The sequence below is a fragment of the Podarcis erhardii genome (assembly GCF_964252035.2).
Source record: "Podarcis erhardii genome assembly, chromosome: 6".
NCBI classification, from domain to species: Eukaryota; Metazoa; Chordata; class Lepidosauria; order Squamata; family Lacertidae; genus Podarcis; species Podarcis erhardii.
In genome coordinates this window covers 18651026-18671853 of record NC_138510.1, presented here as the reverse complement: position 1 = coordinate 18671853, position 20828 = coordinate 18651026, and the positions used below count along the sequence as shown (strand labels likewise).

The 20828-nt window shown below is 42.7% G+C and overlaps 1 protein-coding gene across 7 annotated transcripts in view; it reads right to left on the bottom strand.

Moving 5' to 3' along the window:
• NFATC2 (nuclear factor of activated T cells 2) overlaps positions 1-20828 on the bottom strand; it is a gene marked incomplete at its 3' end in the record, with an annotated part of 136648 nt that overhangs the window by 84190 nt on the left and 31630 nt on the right. For all 7 annotated transcript variants that reach the window (XM_081867606.1, XM_081867607.1, XM_081867609.1 and 4 more), the window contains exons 3-5: positions 19506-19674; positions 3426-3628; positions 2006-2178 (exon numbers count right to left, since the gene is read on the bottom strand). In XM_081867606.1, the coding sequence (XP_081723732.1) occupies positions 2006-2178; positions 3426-3628; positions 19506-19674 (545 nt within the window). The remainder of the gene's footprint in view (positions 1-2005; positions 2179-3425; positions 3629-19505; positions 19675-20828) is intronic.

Genomic DNA, 20828 nt, shown 5'->3' with positions numbered 1-20828 from the left:
GGGCAGGGATGGGGAGCCTGTGGCCATAAAATGTTGCTGGACTCCAGCTCTCATTAGTCCTAGCCAAGAAGGCCAGTGGTGGAAAATGATAAGAGTCACATTGAGAAGCTGCAGGTTCCCCACTTCTCCCTTAGGGGAAGGATTACATTACAATCAAAAGCCACAGAGTGGGTCTTTTAAGTAAACTTTCTCAGGCAGTTTATTGCTGCAGCATGGTTTTGTACACTACTGTGAGTCACACAATAAAAGAAGTGAAAATGGTTCGTTATGACTCTGTGAAATCCCCAAACCACTGAGAAAGCTCAGGTTACTAACAATAAAGCATCACCGGATGAGCAAAAAGACTCAGAAACGCAAGCCCTCCAAAAATGACTAAGAATCTCTGGATGTGCCAGAATGGAGGCCCTTCCACAGGTCCTATCCTGTGAAGACACCGAGCACCCTTCGTTCCTAATGCAAACCTCCTACACTGAAAGGATGATAGCTGGAAATGAGATCTCTGGTGGGATGAACATATGCTAGAGGGCCAAGAACATTTTCTCCATGGGAGATCTGCTGAGAGAGTATAGCCAACATTCGGCAGTCACTGAGACATCCAGTGGAAATCCCCTCTTCTCCAATGTGGGGCTTATCAAAGAGTGCAAAAGGGAAACTCCCACACCCCTCTCGTCGATCTCATGTGCTGCTTGTCCTGCTGTCTCTTGGAGTACTGCCCAAAAACAGTCTGAATATGATGTGTTCAGGGTGAGAGTCATAACAATTGTCTCATTTTCAGACTTTTCAGATAATCAGGAGATCTTTGACAACTTGTGTACCAATCTCAGATTTCTATCTGTTCTGGAAGTACCTCCATAATTTCAATTGTACTCTAATGAGTCAAGGGATTAGCAGCATCTTTCTGTTATCAATTTGTATTAAAGCTGCACCGCCTAATTTTAAACAGTAGGACATGAAAATAATCTAGTGATCTTAGTGGACACACAAGGTCAACGTGAATCAACAGTGTGATGCAGCAGTAAAAAAAGCTAATGCTATTCTAGATTGCATTAACAGAAGTATAGTGTCAAGGTCAAGGGAAGTAATAGGACCACTCAATTCTGCATTGGTCACACCACATTTGGAGTATGGTGTCCAGTTCTGGGTGCCACAATTTAAGAAGGCTATTGTGAAGTTGGAACATGTGCAGGAGGGCAACCAAGATGATCAAGGTTCTGGAAACCAAGCCTTATGAGGAATAGTTGAGGGAGCTGGGTACGTTTAGCCTGGAAAAGAGGAGACTGAGAGGAGATACGATAGCCATCTTCAAATATCTTAAGGGCAAGCTTGTTTTCTCCTGCTCCAGAGGGTAGGACCCAAACCAATGGCTTCAAGTTACAAGAAATGAGATTCCGACTAAACATCAGGAAAAACTTTGTGACAGTAAGAGCAACAGTGGAACAGACTCCCTCAGAAGGTGGTGGACTCACCTTCATTGGCGGTTTTTAAGCAGATGTTAGATGGCCATATGTGATGGATGCTTGAGATTCCTGCATTACAAGGTGTTGGGAGTAGATGACTCTCAGGGTCCCTTCCAACTCTGTGATTCTATTATTTTTTATTCCATGTCTACTGAAAAGTAAGGGCCAAACTACAAATCCCATTCTACTAGTGTCAATTCATGTGCTAGTGCAACTATTTAGTTGAATACTACCTCAAGACTACAGTGGGTAGAGGTGGTAAGTTGTTTCACCACCATGCTAAGATTCCAGAATCACTAGCATTTATATACACATATATATAAAAACCTTGCACTTAACAGCACATCTGAATAGCTAACATAAGGGTAATTTGACCGTGAGTCCTCCTGATTTCAGTGGGACTTACCCCCAGGTAATTATGCACAGGTTTCGAGACATGCTTTCTTCAGCTAATTTAGGATCGACACACAGGCTACAGAGAGGTTGCAGCATGGAAAATATCGCCGCTGATCAGAAAATAGTGAAGTTATAGAGAAAATGCAACTTACAGCATTCAATGGGGTTGGATGCCACTTGCAAGGAAACAATCCTGCCACTGGATTCGGGGATGTGCACACGGAAGACCAGTCGCACGCGGGTGTTCTTCCGGCCGATGTCCGTCTCCCCTTTCCGCAGTTCAATGTCTGCATTTCTCAGCTTGAGGATCCCTGCACAGTCAATGCTGCGGAACAAGCCGAAACCTTAGTTAATACCCGACCACAAAATTAACAACCCAATGATTCCTGAACACATTTGCAAGGTGGGAAAGATGAGGTTCAGGCAACATTTTGTTTTTACCTCGCTGATTACAACGATGGATTTAAAGGTCACTTTTCATCAGAAAATAAAACATTAAAATCAGGAAATGCCTAAGTACAACAATAACAACGACAACAACCTCACTGCACTTAAAAAAAATGATTAAAAACAGACTGCCCTGACCTACTTATTTAAAAGGCCTGGGAGAACAGGGCTTTTTGACTCCCAAAACATCGTCCCAATGGTGCCATGTTCTAAAAGATACATTTAAAATTAAAGAATCAGTATGGTGTAGTTGTTAGAGTAGGACTGAAATTCAAATGTGCACTGAGACATGAACATAGGAATGAAAGAAGAGCTTCCTGGATCAGGTTACTGGTCCCTCTAGCTTAGCATCCTGTCTCACAGTGGCCAACCAGATGCCTGTGGGAAACCCAAAAGCAGGATTCAAGCACAAGAGCACTGCCCCTCCTGTGGTTTCTGGCAACTACCATATTTTTTGCTCTATAAGACTCACATTTTCCCTTCTAAAAAGTAAGAGGAAATGTGTGTGCGTCTTATGGAGCGAATGCAGGCTGTGCAGCTATCCCAGAAGCCAGAACAGCAAGAGGGATCGCTGCTTTCGCTGCACAGTGATCCCTCTTGTTGTTCTGGCTTCTGAGATTCAGAATATTTTTTTCCTTGTTTTCCTCCTCCAAAAAGTAGGTGCGTCTTATGGTCTGGTGCATCTTATAGAGCGAAAAATATGGTAGTATTCAGAAGCATTTCTGCCTCCAACAGGTATTAAATCGCTCCCAGCGCCCAGTATCATCACCCACAATGATCTTGCAGAAGTCTGCCCCTTTTGGAAAAGGCTCAGAAGGAAGCTGCCTCATAAACAGGTGAGGTCAATGGTTCATCTACCTTGCCACTTATGACTACTCTAAATGACAGGAGACCTCCAGAGTCTCAGGCCTGATCCTTTTAAGTAGAGATGCAAGGGATGAAACCGGGCAGCTTTTTCATACAGATCACATATACTGTGAATCAAGCCTGGGTCACTGTAAGTCTTTCGCCCTTGAGTATTTTCTGTTCAAGCTCAATGCAGGTGCCTTCTGCATTAGCATTAAGTCTCCAGTTTTGCTCCATTAATATCCTGTAACAAGACACCTTTCATAATAGCACTCTTACGTTGCTTTCATGTTGTTTTTTGGCTCCAGGGGAATCTCCAGCACTTTGGTGTTGCCAATTATTTTCTCATAGCTGGTGGTGGTGACGGTTTTCCCTGTAATGCGATGGACTTGGTAGAAAGCATGTGGTTTAAGAATACGCTCGTCTGCTGTCCCAATGAAGATCTGAAGACCTAGGGGCTTGTTGTCCATGTATCCATGAAGCTGGCAAAAGACCAAATCATTACATTATCATTTCAACGACAAATGGAGTAGACAAATCAAAATATAAATAGTATCAGAAAGATATATATATATATATATATATATATATATATATATATACACAGTAGTAACTTGTTTGATCACCTGGAGCAAGTGAAGATCACCTCTAGATGACTAGACATGAAGCTTTTATAAAAGTGTGTGTGTGTGTGTGTGTCTTTCCTTCAGTATATTGGTGTGCTACCAATGACCAAGAGCATGCTGGCTACTGAAAAATATTTGGAAGTTATTAACTTTTGTGGTCTAACTTTGCAAGGCTAGAATAAATTCAGGTTCAGAATGTTGCATCTATTATAATTATATTATAATATTATTATGATGATATTATATTATAATATATTATTATTATTATATTATTATTATTAATAATAACAACAACAACAATAACAATAACAATAATAATATGCTCCTCATCCAAAGATAAATAAACTACATAACATAACTACAACAAGAACACAAACACCTAACATTTAAAAAACCATCATATAACCAGCCAAAGGCTGCCTTGTGAAATCCCCAGCCGTTTTCTAGAAACCCCTGACACTTCTCAAGGGTGGTTAACAGTGCAGGCATTGGGAGTAGTTTATTTTGGAAATACATGTTCCAATCTTTCCTCAAGTATGACGTTCCTTGGGTAGCTTTTGGCAAGTCACTCATTCTTATCCTAATCTTCTTCACAGGACTGTTACCTGTTGCTCTTTGTGCAAAACAAATCTAAAGCGACTTTTGTAAAAGCATTTTACAAATCCTCAAATTACATAATTAGGAGATGGCATAGGGGGAGTTGTTTGAACCTTTCATCATACAGTCTGCATCTGCATTGGAATCGTTTTCAGGGTGTTTTTATTGTTTTATTACTTATTGTTTGCCTCCCTAGGTTTCTTTGGGAGGAAGGGAAAGATATAATGAAAACAATAAAAGCTTTAAAATAAGCAGCTCAGCTTAGCTCTTCCTCATCAAAGCAAATGGCATTTGCATGAGTGGATCTGGGCTATTTCTGGTGCATTCCAAAGACATAGTCAATGAGCTAGTTTAATCATTAAAAACATTTTTTACTGACTAAAGAGATGACACTGATTAATTAGGCAGCAAATTTTATTTTTTAAAGTTTTTGTTGTTTTGGGGTTTTTTAAGTAAGCACTTATAAAAAGTGTCAGTAGCATGCACCATAATAAAAGAGGCATGCATGAGATGGGAGAATGAATGCCTCTTCCCAGATGATGCTTGTTTCAGCACATATGTGTAAAATAAAGCAAGTTCTTTATTTAACTTTAGAGCTATTTTTCTCATATGCAAATTTACCCCGATTTAATTGGTTAATTAACTATAACTCTGTCAAGCAGAGGCTTGACAACCATATGTCAGGAGTGCTCTGATGGTATTTCCTGCTTGGCAGGGGGTTGGACTCGATGGCCCTTGTGGTCTCTTCCAACTCTATGATTCTATGAACTCGTACAATTACTCGGCAAACGTTTTCTCTACTGTGTGACAATCCTACACAAAAAAAAGGTGGAAGGAATAGGGTAGGGAGCCTGTACATCTTTAGGAAAGTTGCTTTTTATTTTTATACACAACAGGACTAGATATTTGTGATACTCCTCACTAGAGAAGGCTCTGTTATACCAGCCTCATAAGTCTGCATGACAAAATTCTCCTATGACTCCCAACAAATCCCAGACTTCAGTCACTTTGAAAAGAGAGTGCTTAAAGAAGAACATCAGCAATCTGTGTCTTAGTTTTGAGAATTGAATATTTGGGGAACTCTGTCTCTTGGCTCTTTGGGGTGCATGGATATTCTAACCAAGGATAAACTTCAAAGCTAAACCCAAAGGATTAATTTCAATAGGTGAGGCATCAAGTCAAAAGTTTAGCCAAAGTCTTTGGTGGTTTAGATTGCCAGCTGACAAAGCATTTCCTGCTTCTGAATAGCTGGAAATAATCTAGTAGTAGAAGAAATAATCTGCAGTCGTGATTATACTAAATCCAAGGAAGTGTGTGTGTGCTGTACACACATACACAATCTCCAGAGACAGAGAAGAAAATAACAAAACAGAATATATATTTTTCCACAAAGAAGGCTCCTTTGCCGCTTTGCGATTCCATGGAGGCAGCAAAATGAAATGCACAAGCGGCTCACTACTTTCTCTCCCTCTGCACCCCACGTATTGAGAAAAGACTGAATATGCTCACAACCTTCTTTTGCACAAGGCTCAGATGCAGCGGAAGAGGAAAACTATGCCACGACATTTATGAGTGATGTTCTCCAGCAACTATCATACATGACCACATGCTGGGAAGGAGTGGCTTGCCCCGAGCTCTCTGGCTTTGGGCAATGTTGTGTGGGCAGATTGGCAATGGCTTGGGCAACCCCACCTAGCAGAAGGCAGATGCCCAGCAAGAGTCTCATATTTCTGATGTCATCTCTTTAGCTGAGACAGTTTGCAAGACCCACAAGCAATAAAACCCATTGCTACTGTAAAGGTAAAGGTAAAGGGACCCTGACCATTAGGTCCAGTTGTGGCCAACTCTGGGGTTGCAGCGCTCATCTCGCTTTATTGGCCGAGGGAGCCGGCGTACAGCTTCTGGGTCATGTGGCCAGCATGACTAAGCCGCTTCTGGCGAACCAGAGCAGCGCAAGGAAATGCCGTTTACCTTCCCGCCAGAGTGGTACCTATTTATCTACTTGCACTTTGACATGCTTTCAAACTGCTAGGTTGGCAGGAGCAGGGACCGAGCAACGGGAGCTCACCCCGTCGCGGGGATTCGAACCGCCAACCTTCTGATCAGCAAGTCCTAGGCTCTGTGGTTTAACCCACAGCGCCACCCGCATCCCCATTTGCTACTGTAGGGAATGCATTAAAATAAAAACTGAAGGCTTCCAGTTAGGAAACAGCATATTAGGTTCATAATTAGAAGACTTAAAATAGAGCTATGAACACATGAAGTTGCCTTATGCTGAAATACACTGGTCCATAAAGCTTAGAAGTAGCTAACTAGCCTTCACTAACTAACTAGTGTCCTCCAAGTGGTTTGGATCATTACAGCTTCCATCGCCTCTGACCTAGAGTTGTTGAGAGTTGTAATCCAGAAATATCTGGAGGGCGGTAGATTGGGAAACGCTGTGCTATAGGGACAAGCAGCAGCTCTTCTTGATTTCCCCAAAGTGTACCTGGAAACCTGGGACCTTCTTACCTCAAACATGTGAAATTCCACATTCCCACCCCCTCTGTGGATCCATCCATCCATCTTGCCCTTCTTCTAAGGAACTCAAAAGTGATTCCCACAAACCCTGCTTTTATTACACAATATTATCATCATCATGGCTGTCACCCAAAAGCACAACGTTTCCTTTTGACTACTCCTTAAAACTTTGTCTGCTTTTTAACCTGGATACTAGAAGGAAACACAAACAAACAAACAAACAAACAAACAAACCACCCTTGGGAGGTCCCTGGTCTTAGCAACACATATGTTATTACGCAAACCCCTAGTTTGTCTATCTAAGTACAGAGGAGTTCTCGGGCTCCTATGTTATTGTTAACAGCCAAGCCTAAAGATTAGCTCAAGTCAGTTTGATGAACAATTCCCTTGCTCTCTTGGCTTGGGAGCCCACAGTTGCCAAAAAGCTTTAAAGACTTGATATTTGGGGTCGCTTGCACACAACTGCCAAAGCAGAGAAATGCTTTCAGGTTTCATGTAATTCAACATATGGTACTCGCTTCTCAAATATTTGCATATTGTTGAATTACATGAAACCTGAAAGCATTTCTCTGCTTCTCTGCTTTCAAGGTGAAAACCAAACACTCACAAATGAAAGGAGAACACTGTGCAAAATGCAAGTTTGTGTTATAAACCAGATTTCTGCCATCTTCTTCTGTGGACAGGTTTTGACACCCAGGTCAAAAAAATATATCATTGCCAGCTAAAGTATGAGTTTATTTAAACAAGCAGGTTTTGACATTTTCATGGTAATCTTTCTCTGCACAAATATTTGTGTGCTCTATGTACAACACATGTTTTCATGAAATAAATTGGGCACTTCGAGAGCAAAAAACAACCCAGCCACATAGCAGAGAATGAAAATGTTCAGTAAAGAATAGCAGCGGAGTTTTGAATTGGGGTTTGTTATATGAAGCATAACGGAGACAGAATTTCTATGTAGGCTTGAGACCAGGGAATATCTCTTTCATTATTAACATTCACAATTACAAATCAAGCCATTCATTCTATGTTTCTCACATCACTGAAAATTGAAAGCAGACATGTCTACCGCGAAGCCAGCAATCCAACTGAAAGGGAACTTGATGGTCTGAGACATGCTAAATTTGTTTTCAATTACTTGGTCCACGTTATATACAAAAAAACCCCAAAAAACTTGATTAAGCCGTACAAAGCAAACAGGACAGGAAGATCAGAGAACAGAAACATTAAGCTAATAGCATCCATGGTCAAAAGAGTTCCTCTTTGTTTGTTCTCCCTTTCAAAAGTCAGCAGGAGGTATCCTTGCATAGTAAGAATTAATCCGTCCCCCCATGAGACCACATGCAACATCTATGCATCGCTGGCAACCTTCCCACAATGTGGTAAATGAAGAGGAACCCACGAGACACACAGTCTTCAGATCCATCTTGCTTTCACCCGTACAGCACTAAATATATGGCACTATGTGAAGCAGAAAGGACAAAAACTGCTCCCTATTATTCACATGTTTATACAGACGGTGGGGGGGGAGAACACCCATCATTTTTTACTCATTAGTTAACAACAGTTCGTGCATCTGGTGAGATGGGATCCAGGCTCCTGCAGCTTGTCCCACGATGCACCTATTAAGCTTGCTTCCAGTTAAGTTATACTCAAAGCAAACCCACTGAAAACAACAGACTAAAGTCATGTACATTAATTTTGTTTTTAAGGTGCCAAAAGACTCTTTGTTGCTTCTGGTTCATAAATGTCATTTCTGTGTCTATCGATCACTCAGGTTTGCTTCAAATGGCCTCTTCCGTTCTCAAGAAAAAGCAGTTGCAGAACCCCGATCTGGAACATATTCCTCTCCCACTTCCCCCTGCTAAAAATACTTTGGCTCCTACCCTTAGCTACTATCCACCTTCTGAAGGTGCTGTTAACTCCAAATACTGCCTGCCTTCTGGGGCAAATAACCACTAGAAGGGGGCAATTTTCAGGAAGAAACTGACATGGGTCCCCAATCTAGAATGGAAGCATGTTCTAGATCAGAACACTTATTGATCTGTGGCTATTGCTGTCATTTGGGGTTTTTTGGGGGGGGGGGTTGTCATCGTTATATTGCAATTGTATATTGCATCTTATTTTTGTAAGTCACCCAGAGGGGAGATTAAAAGTTTTTAGAAAACAAAAAATCAGATAAATAATGACATATTTGGCTGGGGGGGGTAGTTTAGCCTCTTCTGCCACCTTATGGCTCTACCATCCTATCCCCACCTTATTCTGCTGCATGAATAGACCAGACCCCAGGAAAAAATGTCTTCCAGAGTTGAAGACCAGTCACCAGGGTCTTCTGTGTCCACCACACCCAAGCATCTCAATGTGGTGTCACCATTGCTAAGAAAGTGTTCTGAGTCACACACAAAAATGTTTATCGTTTTTGCACAGAGGTCACGTTTTTGCACCTGACCATTTTGGCTGTGTTAATATAGACACACACCTTTAGGAATAAAGATCACTGCTGAACACGTCAAGCCATTGACCTTTATTTTTTATAACTTTATTTTTGCATTTTGATAAATATTTTTAAACCTATTGTTTCCCTTTTCAGAGAAAATGAAAAATCTGGACAGAAAGGTGGGATATATATACTGTATTTTTCGCCCTATAGGACGCACTTTTCCCCCTCCAAAAATGAAGGGGAAATGCGTGTGCATCCTATGGGGCGAATGCAGGCTTTCGCTGAAGCCTGGAGAGCGAGAGGGGTTGATGCGCACCGACCCCTCTCGCTCTCCAGGCTTCAGGAGAGCCGCAGCGCCAGTCCCACAAGGTCGGGGGACAGCGGGGAGGCGGAACGCCGCCATCCCGCTGTCTCCCGATGTGGTTTGGAGGCTGACGGCGGGGAGACGCGTGCTTCTCCCGGCTGCCAGCCCCGCAAGCTCCGGGGACAGCGGGGAGGCGCAGCATGTCCTCCCGCTGTCCCCGGACCTGGTCTGCAGGCGCTTCTCCCCGCTGCCAGCCCCATAAGCGCCTGGGGGAAAAATAATTTCCCCCCCTTTATTTCCCCCCCAAAAAAACTTGGTGCGTCCTATGGGCCGGTGCGTCCTATGGGGCGAAAAATACGGTATATTTTTAGAAATTGTAACCCTGAAAAGAACCCTAAGGTAAACTGTTCACAATAAGCCTCCCCACCCCCTGCTCAAAGTCTATTATATATAGACTAGACTGAAGAAAAATCAACTCATTTGAGTCACATTTACCAAAAAAGGGAAAGAGAAGCCAGACATGATGTGTACCTTTCCATATTCTATTTTGGGATTTTATTTCTTTCTTTTGGTAGAAATGGACTACTGTATTTTTTCCCCATCTTTTGCATAACAGTTATAATATTAACGCAGCTAGACTTGGATTGGTCTGTAATTGGTCTTTGGCAGATGAATAAATAACATCATTCAGCAAACAAGGAGAGGCTTTTCTTGTTGATTTTATTGCAAAGATTGATTATGGAAATGTGTGTGTGTGTGTGCGCGCATGATTAAATTTATCCTCCCACCATTTTTTAAAATGAGCTTCATTCTCTCATTTGTTCATCAGGATGTGCAAAAATGAGGTCATTTTCAGAACTATAGTTATGCTGATAAATGTATGCATACATAAGAATGTTTATTTTGCACAAACACCTAGCACCATATGTGCAGAAATGGCTATGTTGTATAAAAAAGCCTAGGTAAAAATCCCAGCTCAGTATACATAGCACAGCTATGCATGCAGCTCAAACTACACAGTTCGCAACACATGCCAACAAACTTTGTTCATACCTTTCTGTTTTTTGAGATTACGACTCAGATACCCAAACACCCACAGGTCCTTATATCCCCATAGAAAGGAGTTAAAAAATGCAAACTTGGCCAGATGTAGCTTTGCACTGAGAAGAAAAATCAAGCCAAAAACTTCTCTATCACATGTGTGAAAGGGTAAAAAAAAAGAAGAAAATGCAAGCAGTGGATGAACTGGGATAGTGACTGAGATAAAAGTGATATCCTGCAATGAAGAAACATATATCAGAATGGCCACTTATGCATCGCCTATAAAGAGGGTTTGCATCGCCCAAAAAACAGAACAAAATGTAACACAAATTTACATAACATTTCCATACACTAATTGATTTGTGTAGATGCAAAATTTAGCAACATTTACAATAATTTACCCCTTCATGTTGTGGCGAAAGGGCTTGAATAACTCAGAGAAGCTATGAGCTATGCTGTGCAGGGCCACCTAGGACGGACAGGTCATAGCCGAAAGTTTAGACTAAATGTGATCCACCTGGTGAAGGAACTGGCAAACCACTCCATTATTTTGCCAAGAAAACTCCATGGACATGAAAAAGGAGAAGCTTTGAGAAGAAAGTGAGAGTTTCCAAGCATGCTCTGGTTCATGGGGTCGCGGAGAGTCGAACACTACTAAGCCGACTAAACAACAACGACAATAATTTAAAGAGAAATGCAATATGGCTCACCCTAGTGAGGAAACAACAGGTGATGGGTAATAGTTCAGTCTGCTGTTAACTGTTGATGGGCAACTTCAGGGCTCCTGCTCTCCTTTCTTAGGGTTCCTTACTTTTAAACCAGACTTGAGACTAGACAGCCCTCAAATAAAAGTCACCTTAAAATAGAGGACTGCCAGCCCTTCAAAACAGGTGGCTGACCTCTGCAGAGTAGGATGCATGGCAGCCCTAGCATATGTGAAGTTGGATTTGAGGATAGGTTCTGATGGATTTAATATGGGAAGTACAGCTCAAACCACACTTTGTGAAAACAGAAGTGGTCTGCATCATAGCGAAGGAGCTAGGAAGGGATGGCCTGTTTCCTCCTTCCAGAGAACTTGATTCTAGGGAGTGGTACACTTTTTCTCATAAATCAGGATCTTCAATGACGATCACACTCATCTTCCTGTCTAGACAACACAGACCACTCTTCCAGAAGGAAAAATGGAATGTGTATGAATGAATTCACAGGAGCCAGTGATTTACTCGGCCTTCAGTTGATAAATTAAGTTGACAGTGGCTCATAAACCCCTGTCAACAATATGATGTTTGGGGTGGCTGGAATGGGAGAGGATACCATGGCAGATGATGTATGTACATCAAATGCTTCAGTCTTATAACATATTTACTTGTAATACGTCACACTGAAATGAATGGAATGCCCAAATTCAATTCTTGGTGTCTCTGGCTAAGATGATTCTAGGCAGCAGGACTGGGAAAGACCTTCTCTGCCTGTTGGACAGCCACTCAGGGGAGACATTGACAAGCTAAATGGATAAACAGTCTGGTTCTGTACATGACAATTTCATATATTTATAGCACCCAGCCGTGTGATAAGAAGACTAAACTTCACCATTTCTCTGCAAGTCCCTGATCAGAAACTAAACCCTTCACAGGTCAATAAGGAACCACCTTACCAAGCAACACACGTACACTGCAGTTCTGTATGTTTATTACTTGGCAAATGGCTGCCTTAATTCATCTGGTGTGTGAATATACCAGTTTTCAATGCAATACTCTTGGGGGCATTTCCTATTGCATTTGACCAACTCCATTCAAGAATGGCAGCTCACCTGTTCACTTCTGCTTAGGACTGGGCATATTTCTAGTGGGAGTCTTTAAAATACAACATCGCTCCAAATGGGGCGCGCACACTGTGTGGCCAGATTTTTCCAATAAGCCAGTGGTAGTTCAGAGACCCGTTTGTTGACCTCTGTGTCAAATAAATAAATAAATTGGAACACGGAATCCCCGCTGCCTACAATTAATTAAAAGCAAATACAAAGCTAAGTGAGAAGTCTCTTCCTCCCGTCTCTTCCCTTTTCCTGCTGGACGGAAGTAGATAAGAAAGCACTTGAGACATTTTCTCCCTCTGGTGTCAAAGGAACAGGTAAAGCTTAAAGCAGAAGACTGCCACTGGCTCGTATTAGCACTAAGTTTTCACCAGCGCTCTTTTTAGCATACGAAGCCCTTTGTCATTTTTATTTCACGTATCCTTTGGAAAGACTGGCCCACTTAGCTTTATAGAACACGGATATAAATATCTTCTACATCTGGGGCAAGCAGGGCAGTCCAGTCAAATCCACTTTATTTATTTTTTGACTAGGGTATGTTTTGCCAACCTGAGCCAGGTGCAAAAGACATATGCTTTGAATTTAAGAACAGGGTGCCTCTGGGTATATTCTACGTTTAGGAATTCGTTTTCAGCACCAGAAGAGCTCCTAGTCCTATCACACAATGAAAGTCTTTCAGCAAGCTAATTTAGGTGGGAAACAATTTTGTTTTGTTGCTATTGTTAAACATTTGAGGGTCAGACAAACCCTTGATGGTCTTCTGCAAATTATCCTCAGATCCCGTAGTATAGCCCAATCCACCATCCCTGTTCTAAATCCAAACCCAAATTCTACCTGTTGTTGAACTACGAGGCCATAATACATTTCCCCCAAGAAAATGGCATGACCCTTCTGATATGCAGCCGTATGGTGAGTCAGAACAGCCTTAGCAGAAAAAAAGAAGACACATTCTGCATCAAGCTTTAGATTTTCAGAGAATATGGATTTTCGAGGAGGAGGAGGACTGTCTGTTCTGGAGACAACGGGCCAAACTTCGCAAGATTATAAAGCATTTAACATGTCTTTTCTTGTTACCTTTCAAAGCAATAATGATGGAGACAAGATCAGAATTCTGCTGCATCGGGAGAGGAGGGGTTAAATCTATCCTACACAGTGCTGTCCCAGTGAAAAGCACCCCTCCCAGCTGCTATTTTATGTAGGAGGAAAGCTGGTTTTGGCACCTGTTTGCAGCTTCCAAGGGTAGAATCACAGCTTGGGCAAAAAGGGTTAATCTACCTTCCCATGTGCTGCAGTCTCAATCCTGAAACCAGCTCTTCCCATGCAGCTTTTATTTTTTAAGTTCAAAAGCAGATGCTTCTGAATGCATTCACAAATTTAAGGTCATATTTAGTCCGGCCCTCGGGTACCACTAGCTATCTGACAGCAGTAGGGAATTGTATAGGATACTGAAAGGCCATCCTTGAACACAAAGGCTGTGTGTTCTGCCCATCCCCACACTTCTCATAAAGAGGCAGCAAGACACATTTCGAAACTTTTCTCCAGATTAAGTGTTCATGTCCTCTTCTATAGTCATTTGAAGGGCTGTCAGAAGATAGCCGCCTATCTAAAGAAGTCCTTTATTTGACGATCTGTCCAACTTTAAGATGCAGAAGGTGCCTTGAAGTTGCCCATCAGCAGTTAGCATCTGGGTAGAAAAGTGATACAGGTCACCTGTCTCAGCACATTTTACCATAGTGGGGAAGGCTATATCTTTCTATTTAAATCACAATAACGGATTTCTATAATTGCATCTAAATGACCATATACATAAGTTTCACGAATTCATGTCCTCTTTTGTCCTTTTTTGAGCCAAGGTGTTCGTGGCCCCTGGAACCATGAGGACTATAACTTTACTTTTTCAATTACTGGGTGGGAGGGGGTTAAAGGATCAGGGTATTACATTCCACACTAGGCTTTAGCCACACAGAGAGAACCAAGAAATGTGAATTTCACACAGTCCAGAGTTCATTGCATTCCTGTGAGTAAACATTTCTGCGTAATACCCGCAGTCCAGCCTCTTAATTTGCACCAAAAGTTCTGGTCTACTGCATTAATTCAGGGCTCAGCAAGACACATGGCAAATACAGTTACAGGGGAAAGGAAGCCTGTAGTAATAAACACTGGGACTTACACAGGAGCTGCAAGATGTGTTACTAGTTCTAAGCAAGAATCAAGGCTGTGTCTGCTGTGAAATGTTTTGTGAAGTGTGTGTGTGCATAGGGGGGGGGGATTAGCCTTTTCTAATTGTTGTCACTTCCTTCCTCTTGTTCTTTTAATACACAAGCACCGATGCACATCACTCTGCAACCGAGTGCTGAGGCTTGCATGGGTAATGCAACATACAGCATACAATCTGCAGTGGCTGGTGTTTTGCAGTCACTGTGACTAGAGTCCTCTACTTACATGTTACATGGGAACATATGGAACAAATCCCCAACAGTGACTCATGTTAGAGGAAAGCACTTCTGGAAGGGATGGCTACGGGGGGGGGGGGGAGCAGCTGTGTGCGTGCTTAACATGCATGCATAATTTTATTTGTATGCCGCCTTTCCACAGTTCAAATCATGCCCAAGGCAGTAAATGAAACACCAGAAAACACACAGCAAAACTGAACCACTTCCACGTAAATCACAAGGTCTACAATAAAGATACCAACAACGAAAAAACCCCAGCAACAACCCCCCACCCCCTTAAACCGCCCCCCCAAACAAAATTCCCCCAGCCTGACACTTTCCAGGGGCAACTCTTGTCCAGCAGAATTCTAGATACATGGTTATAAGGCTAAATATGCACCCAGAACCCCAAGGGATGGAAAAGTCACTGAACGAGGGGGTAATTTTTGTTGCTAGGCAGAGAACAATTCGAATTATACTTCACTGGTCCCAAAAGAGCTTCACTGGCTGTCTGTTTGCTTCCAGGCCGAATTCAATGTGGCGTTGCATGCTTTAAAAGCCCTGCAAAGTATGGGACTCAGGAGAGTGCCTTTCCCCCTATCATCCTGCCCATGCTGTTTAAGATCATCTGATGAGGCCCTCTTCTGGGTCCCTCTCCTATCAGAAGCAATACTAATGCAGCAACTAAAGAGAGTAGCTTGGCTGCTGCCCCTTCTCAGCAGCGGCCGCCACCTGTGACTTGCCTGTCACCAGCATTATTAGTTTTCAGGTCCCAGGCCAAAGCATTTCATGTAGTATTTAAGTACTGTTATGTGATCTGTTCTGCCTTATTAATGTTTTGTATTTTCGTCTGGTTGTTACAGCCTGATGCTTAGAAACTGCACTCGAATCTGTCCTGGGGGAGGCTGGCGTATAAAAGTTTTAAATCAATTGTAGCAGAAAAGGGCTGGTTTGGGGAAACAGTTAAACACCCCCTCCTCTCCTCTCTACCCGTGTCTAGGATTATTTTCATAAACAGCTTGCTACGGATGCAGAATTCGAGGCGCAGTAGAAAAAGTTAAGGGTGCTTTTTATTTTCCTCTGCGTCTTTCTAGGCTTTAATTTGAGCCAGGACTTAACCTCAGGACCCAGGTCTTTTAAAAGTGCATGAAGACCAGCCCCGGCACATCTGAATTCGTTGAGACAAAAACAGGTGCCTCTGAGCGTGCGCCGAGTGCATCTATCACAGCTGAGCATTCATAGTTCACTTCTACTTTTCTGTGCTTATAGCAGCTTGCTGCCCAGGGCTACCCTTTGTACAAACATCTAAAGAACTGCTGGTAAACGGGAGTTTACCGAGAGGCAAAGGATGTGTCTGTGTACCACATCCTCTCCAAATTGGGTGACTGTGCCAACCTGGGTGGGGGGAGGGGAGGGGAAGCGACATGTCAACACAAGCCTTTGTCCTCAACACAGAGCCAGTTGTTGCTATTCTGGGCCCTCGAACAAGATGTTAAACACACAAAAGCCCATGTCCTCTCTGAATGCATCTTGTCCTGCCAGAGGCGGGCACTTTAACAGGCGGACAATTGTTCTGGTGTTCTAGGAGCACCCTGGAGCACATACTCCTCTACGGCATGTGCCAAACTCCCAAGACCAAGTCTGCAAAGAAGAAGTGGCCTCAGAGAGCAAAACCACAAGATAGAGCTGGGGAGGATATGAGATCCACTGCTGTGCAGTTTCCCTTCCCTGACCAAAGTCAGCTCCCACAAAAATAAAGACGACTTTAAAAAAAAGAAAGAAAAAAGTAAGCAGAGTCGTATTTCAGAAATTCATTCAACAGAACGGGCACCTCCTCCCTCAAACTCTTAAGTAATGTCAGGAACAGGGAAACACAAACAAGCGCACAATGAAATCGCTGGATTGGAATTTATTAATCTTTGATTATATTCATTCATGCCCACAAGGTTCTCTGTCCAAGTACAGTTGTCAAAGAAGCAAAGGAGAGCTAGAGAGAATGTGTAGCCATCTTTAACCTTTTGTGTTATTTTCAGCATTGTATATTAGTCTTTTGATGTGTTTATGCCATATGGAAAACATACGTTTTTGGGTGGCCATGCAAATTGACTTAATAGGTAAATAACCTATATCCTGTGTATACTTTACATCTGTCCTTTTCATGCATCGTGTACATGTGTAGAGCTATATTGTGAACATGTTCAGCATGGATATCTGCAAAGGGGAGCCTGTGCATGAGTTGACAACTCCCCCTTAAGTACCCCATGCAATCAGGGACCCCAGTTGTGCACATGGAAGATGGAGTGAGCTTGCTGTCTCCTGCTCTGGAGCGTAGGACTTGAACCAATGGATTCAAGTTACAAGAAAGGAGATTCTCACTAAACTTCAGGAAGAACTTTCTGACAGACAACCCTTCTAGTATCCTGTCATTCCACACACCACAGTGTTAAATCATTTGCAACAAATATATAGCCTTAATGATGAAAAAAGGATGCATCCAGCCATCCTTTCCATGGGGATTCAATGTGCCCCTTTCAGTACATCTGATTAGAGACAGCTTCAAAACCATGCTAGACTATCACCAGAATAAGCATGTTTCAGCTTTTGGTGTGATGTGCTGCAGATGGGAGATTGAGGTACCTAAATACTCTCCCACCCAAAAAATCACTCTGCACTTGGAAACCTAGACTACTTTGGGGGATAAAAACATTTGTTGGCCAGGATCCATGTGTGAGCAGGACAGAAGAAACACAGAACCAGGCTTGTTGGTTTTACTATTCAACAACTTGCAATGCTAAGGAGACAAGTCACAGATTGGTTTTTAATGCACTAGGAACTGCTGTGGCAAGAAAGTACAGTCAAGGGCAATTCTAGACTGTCACTATTTTCGGATGGGATTCAACTACATACTGGCAAATTCAGATTGTGCAATTCATAGAATAGTAGATTTGGAAGGGACCAGGAGGGTCATCTAATGCAACCTCCTGCAATATAGGAGTCTTCTGCCCAATGTGGGGCTCAAACCCACGACCCTAAGATTAAGAGTCTCGTGCTCTGCCGAATGAGCTATGCAACAAGCTTTGATGCAACAAATCTGCTTCTTTCCCAAAAGATCAGACTCTTTGGCAAAAGGGAATTGGTAGGAAATGCAAAGTGTGGGATAACTCTAGCTTTGACGCAACATCATCTAACCTCCTTGCAAAGAAATCAGGAAGAACGCTCAATAAACAGGTTATCTGGAAGTGGCTAAAAGACACCAGCTGAACACACAGCTGTTCATGCCTCTTCTTTGGATCCCTGTCATAGCAACACATGTCATATTTAGTACTAAGGGGTCCTATTTCAATTCCTCCATAAACTTAGACTAGCCAAGCTGGAATTCTCCGATTAAAAGTAGCCTGGATTTGCACACTTGCAATGAAACTCAAGAGAGTTCACCTGATGCTTCACTATCCCCTTGACACCCCATCTCTACTTCTGCAACCTCAATCCACCTTGCAAAAAAGATAATTAAAAAAAAATCTTACTCTGAACTCAGTGACTTTTCTTCTATGAATGCATGAACTCAATTAACTTGTGGCCCTATCACTTTACAACTACATAAACTTTACAGTAGGCCATCAAATGCCTCATTGAACTAAGTGCCAGCTCTGTGAAGTGCTTCTCCTCGTATCACACTCTAACCCTGGCCAATGAAACAATCTCCTCCTGGCGTAAAGAAGATATTGCAAAAGGAGGAGAGATAAGTGACTCCAAACCACCCATATGTCAGCTTGATTTATATTGCCAAGCCCTACAAAGGGCAACATATATACACAGGTTGACTTCACTACCAACTGCCTTTCTAAATTCCAACTCTACAGAATGATTCTATGCCACTGCGAAGTTCACCAAAGGCTGAAGCAGCAGAGTTGGGCCTCCTCCGTTGTATCTAGATACAGCTCCATCTTAAAACATCAGTGAAGACCTGTTATTTTCAAGGCAATCATACTGAGTTTAGTTTGTCAAACTTAAGATGCTTTTTTCACACCTTGTTATAGCATCTCAGTCCCTGAGAAGCACCCATTTCTTCTTCTCACAATAACTTTTTTATTGTTTTAAAAAAATAAACCATAGAACAACCTTAATTATGCCTGAATGTGAAGGCTTCTCTTAAAGTCAGGGATTTAAAATGACTTGTAAGTGTTTCTAGACCAGGGCTGTTTTATAGGGAAGAGCTAGGTACTGTACCTTGGGTCCTGGAAGGGCCAAGAGTACAACTTTATTTCATATATATCACATAATATAAAAGCAGTCTCCAAGCAGTTTATAAAAACTGAAGTGCTACACACACATGCAAACAATGAAATGAAAACAAGAGTCATGAAAATGACTCTGTGGCCTGGCCTCCAAGTATTTGTAAAGTGGACAGAAGAACTATATCTTCCCAGACCAGTAGGAGACCACTGTCTGCTATCCTTAAAAACACCTTTTATAATTATGTTGCACTAGCCTTGTTTCCCCAAACAATGTGGTGCTATGGCAGGTTGCCAAGAGGCACAGAGCTATCAAGAAGCCGTCGCAGTTCATCTTCTCCAAGAAAAAGATCTTACCTGGACCACGGGGTGCCCCCCTGTTGGCGCTTTGACTGCCCCTCGGCTCCCTTCCGTCTCATAGTGGGCACGGTGGTGGGGTTTGGGCTGCACTTCAATCCGCAGCTCGTAAGAGCCAGAATGACTGGAGAGGGGCCATTCAAGTGGTGGGAGGGAGTGCACAGGAATGCTGGGCAGAGAAGAGGGACAATAAGTTGGAGAACGTCATTATGGAACGCAGGTTGGCTTTTCTCTTTTTTTCAAAAGAGGTCAGGGTGCACAGCCTCCATTAAGAAAAATGGAGGGGTTTGCCCTCCCTCAGAGAATTAGCAGAGGGTCTGTCAATGACTATGGATCACAATTACTTTATGGAGCCTCCAGATTTTGAGGCAGTAGGAAAAGGACTGTTGACTTCATGCCCTGTGTTATGGGTTCCTGGGGGCATCTGGTTGGCTGCTGTGGAAAACAGGATGCTGGATGAAGTAAATAGGCTTTTGATCTGATCCAGCAAGTCCTTTTTTATGTTTGACTGCACTAATGCAGGGAGGGGAAAGAGACAACACTGAATGGGGAAATTAGTGGGCAAGCAGAGATGCTTTAGCCTTGCTCCTCACAAATGCTTCCGCTGGACATGCGTAAACGATTTTTTTCCTCTGAAAACAATTAAGTCCAGCTCAGAGAATGCTAGCTGGGGGAAACACTTGAAAGGGAGAATTAGTGGGTACAGAAAGAGTTACGAACTCCTCTCTAATGTCTGCCTAAGTGCTCTGTCCCCACATTCTTAGTATCTCATTAAAATCATATGTTTGCTAATATCTATACCCTTTGAAACAGGTCCCTGGTAAAAATTTACATCTAGCAAATTATTTCTACTTTTTGGAGGTGGGCTTGTACATGCACAGAGACAAACAAGAGCAGCAAACAAATCTAATGTGTACAAAGGTAAAAGGGATCCCTGACCATTAGGTCCAGTCATGACCGAATCTGGGGTTGCGGCATTCATCTCGCTTTATTGGCCGAGGGAGTCGGCGTACAGCTTCTGGGTCATGTGGCCAGCATGACTAAGCTGCTTCTGGAAAACCAGAGCAGCACATGGAAACGCCATTTACCCTCCCGCCGGAGTGGTACCTATTTATCTACTTGTACTTTGACGTGCTTTCAAACTGCTAGGTTGGCAGGAGCAGGGACCGAGCAACGGGAGCTCACCCCGTCGCGGGGATTCGAACCACCAACCTTCTGATCGGCAAGTCCTAGGCTCTGTGGTTTAACCCACAGCGCCACCCGCGTCCCTTTTTGTGTACAAACTGTACACTTATTGCCAGTTTAGAGAGATAGGAACTGCCT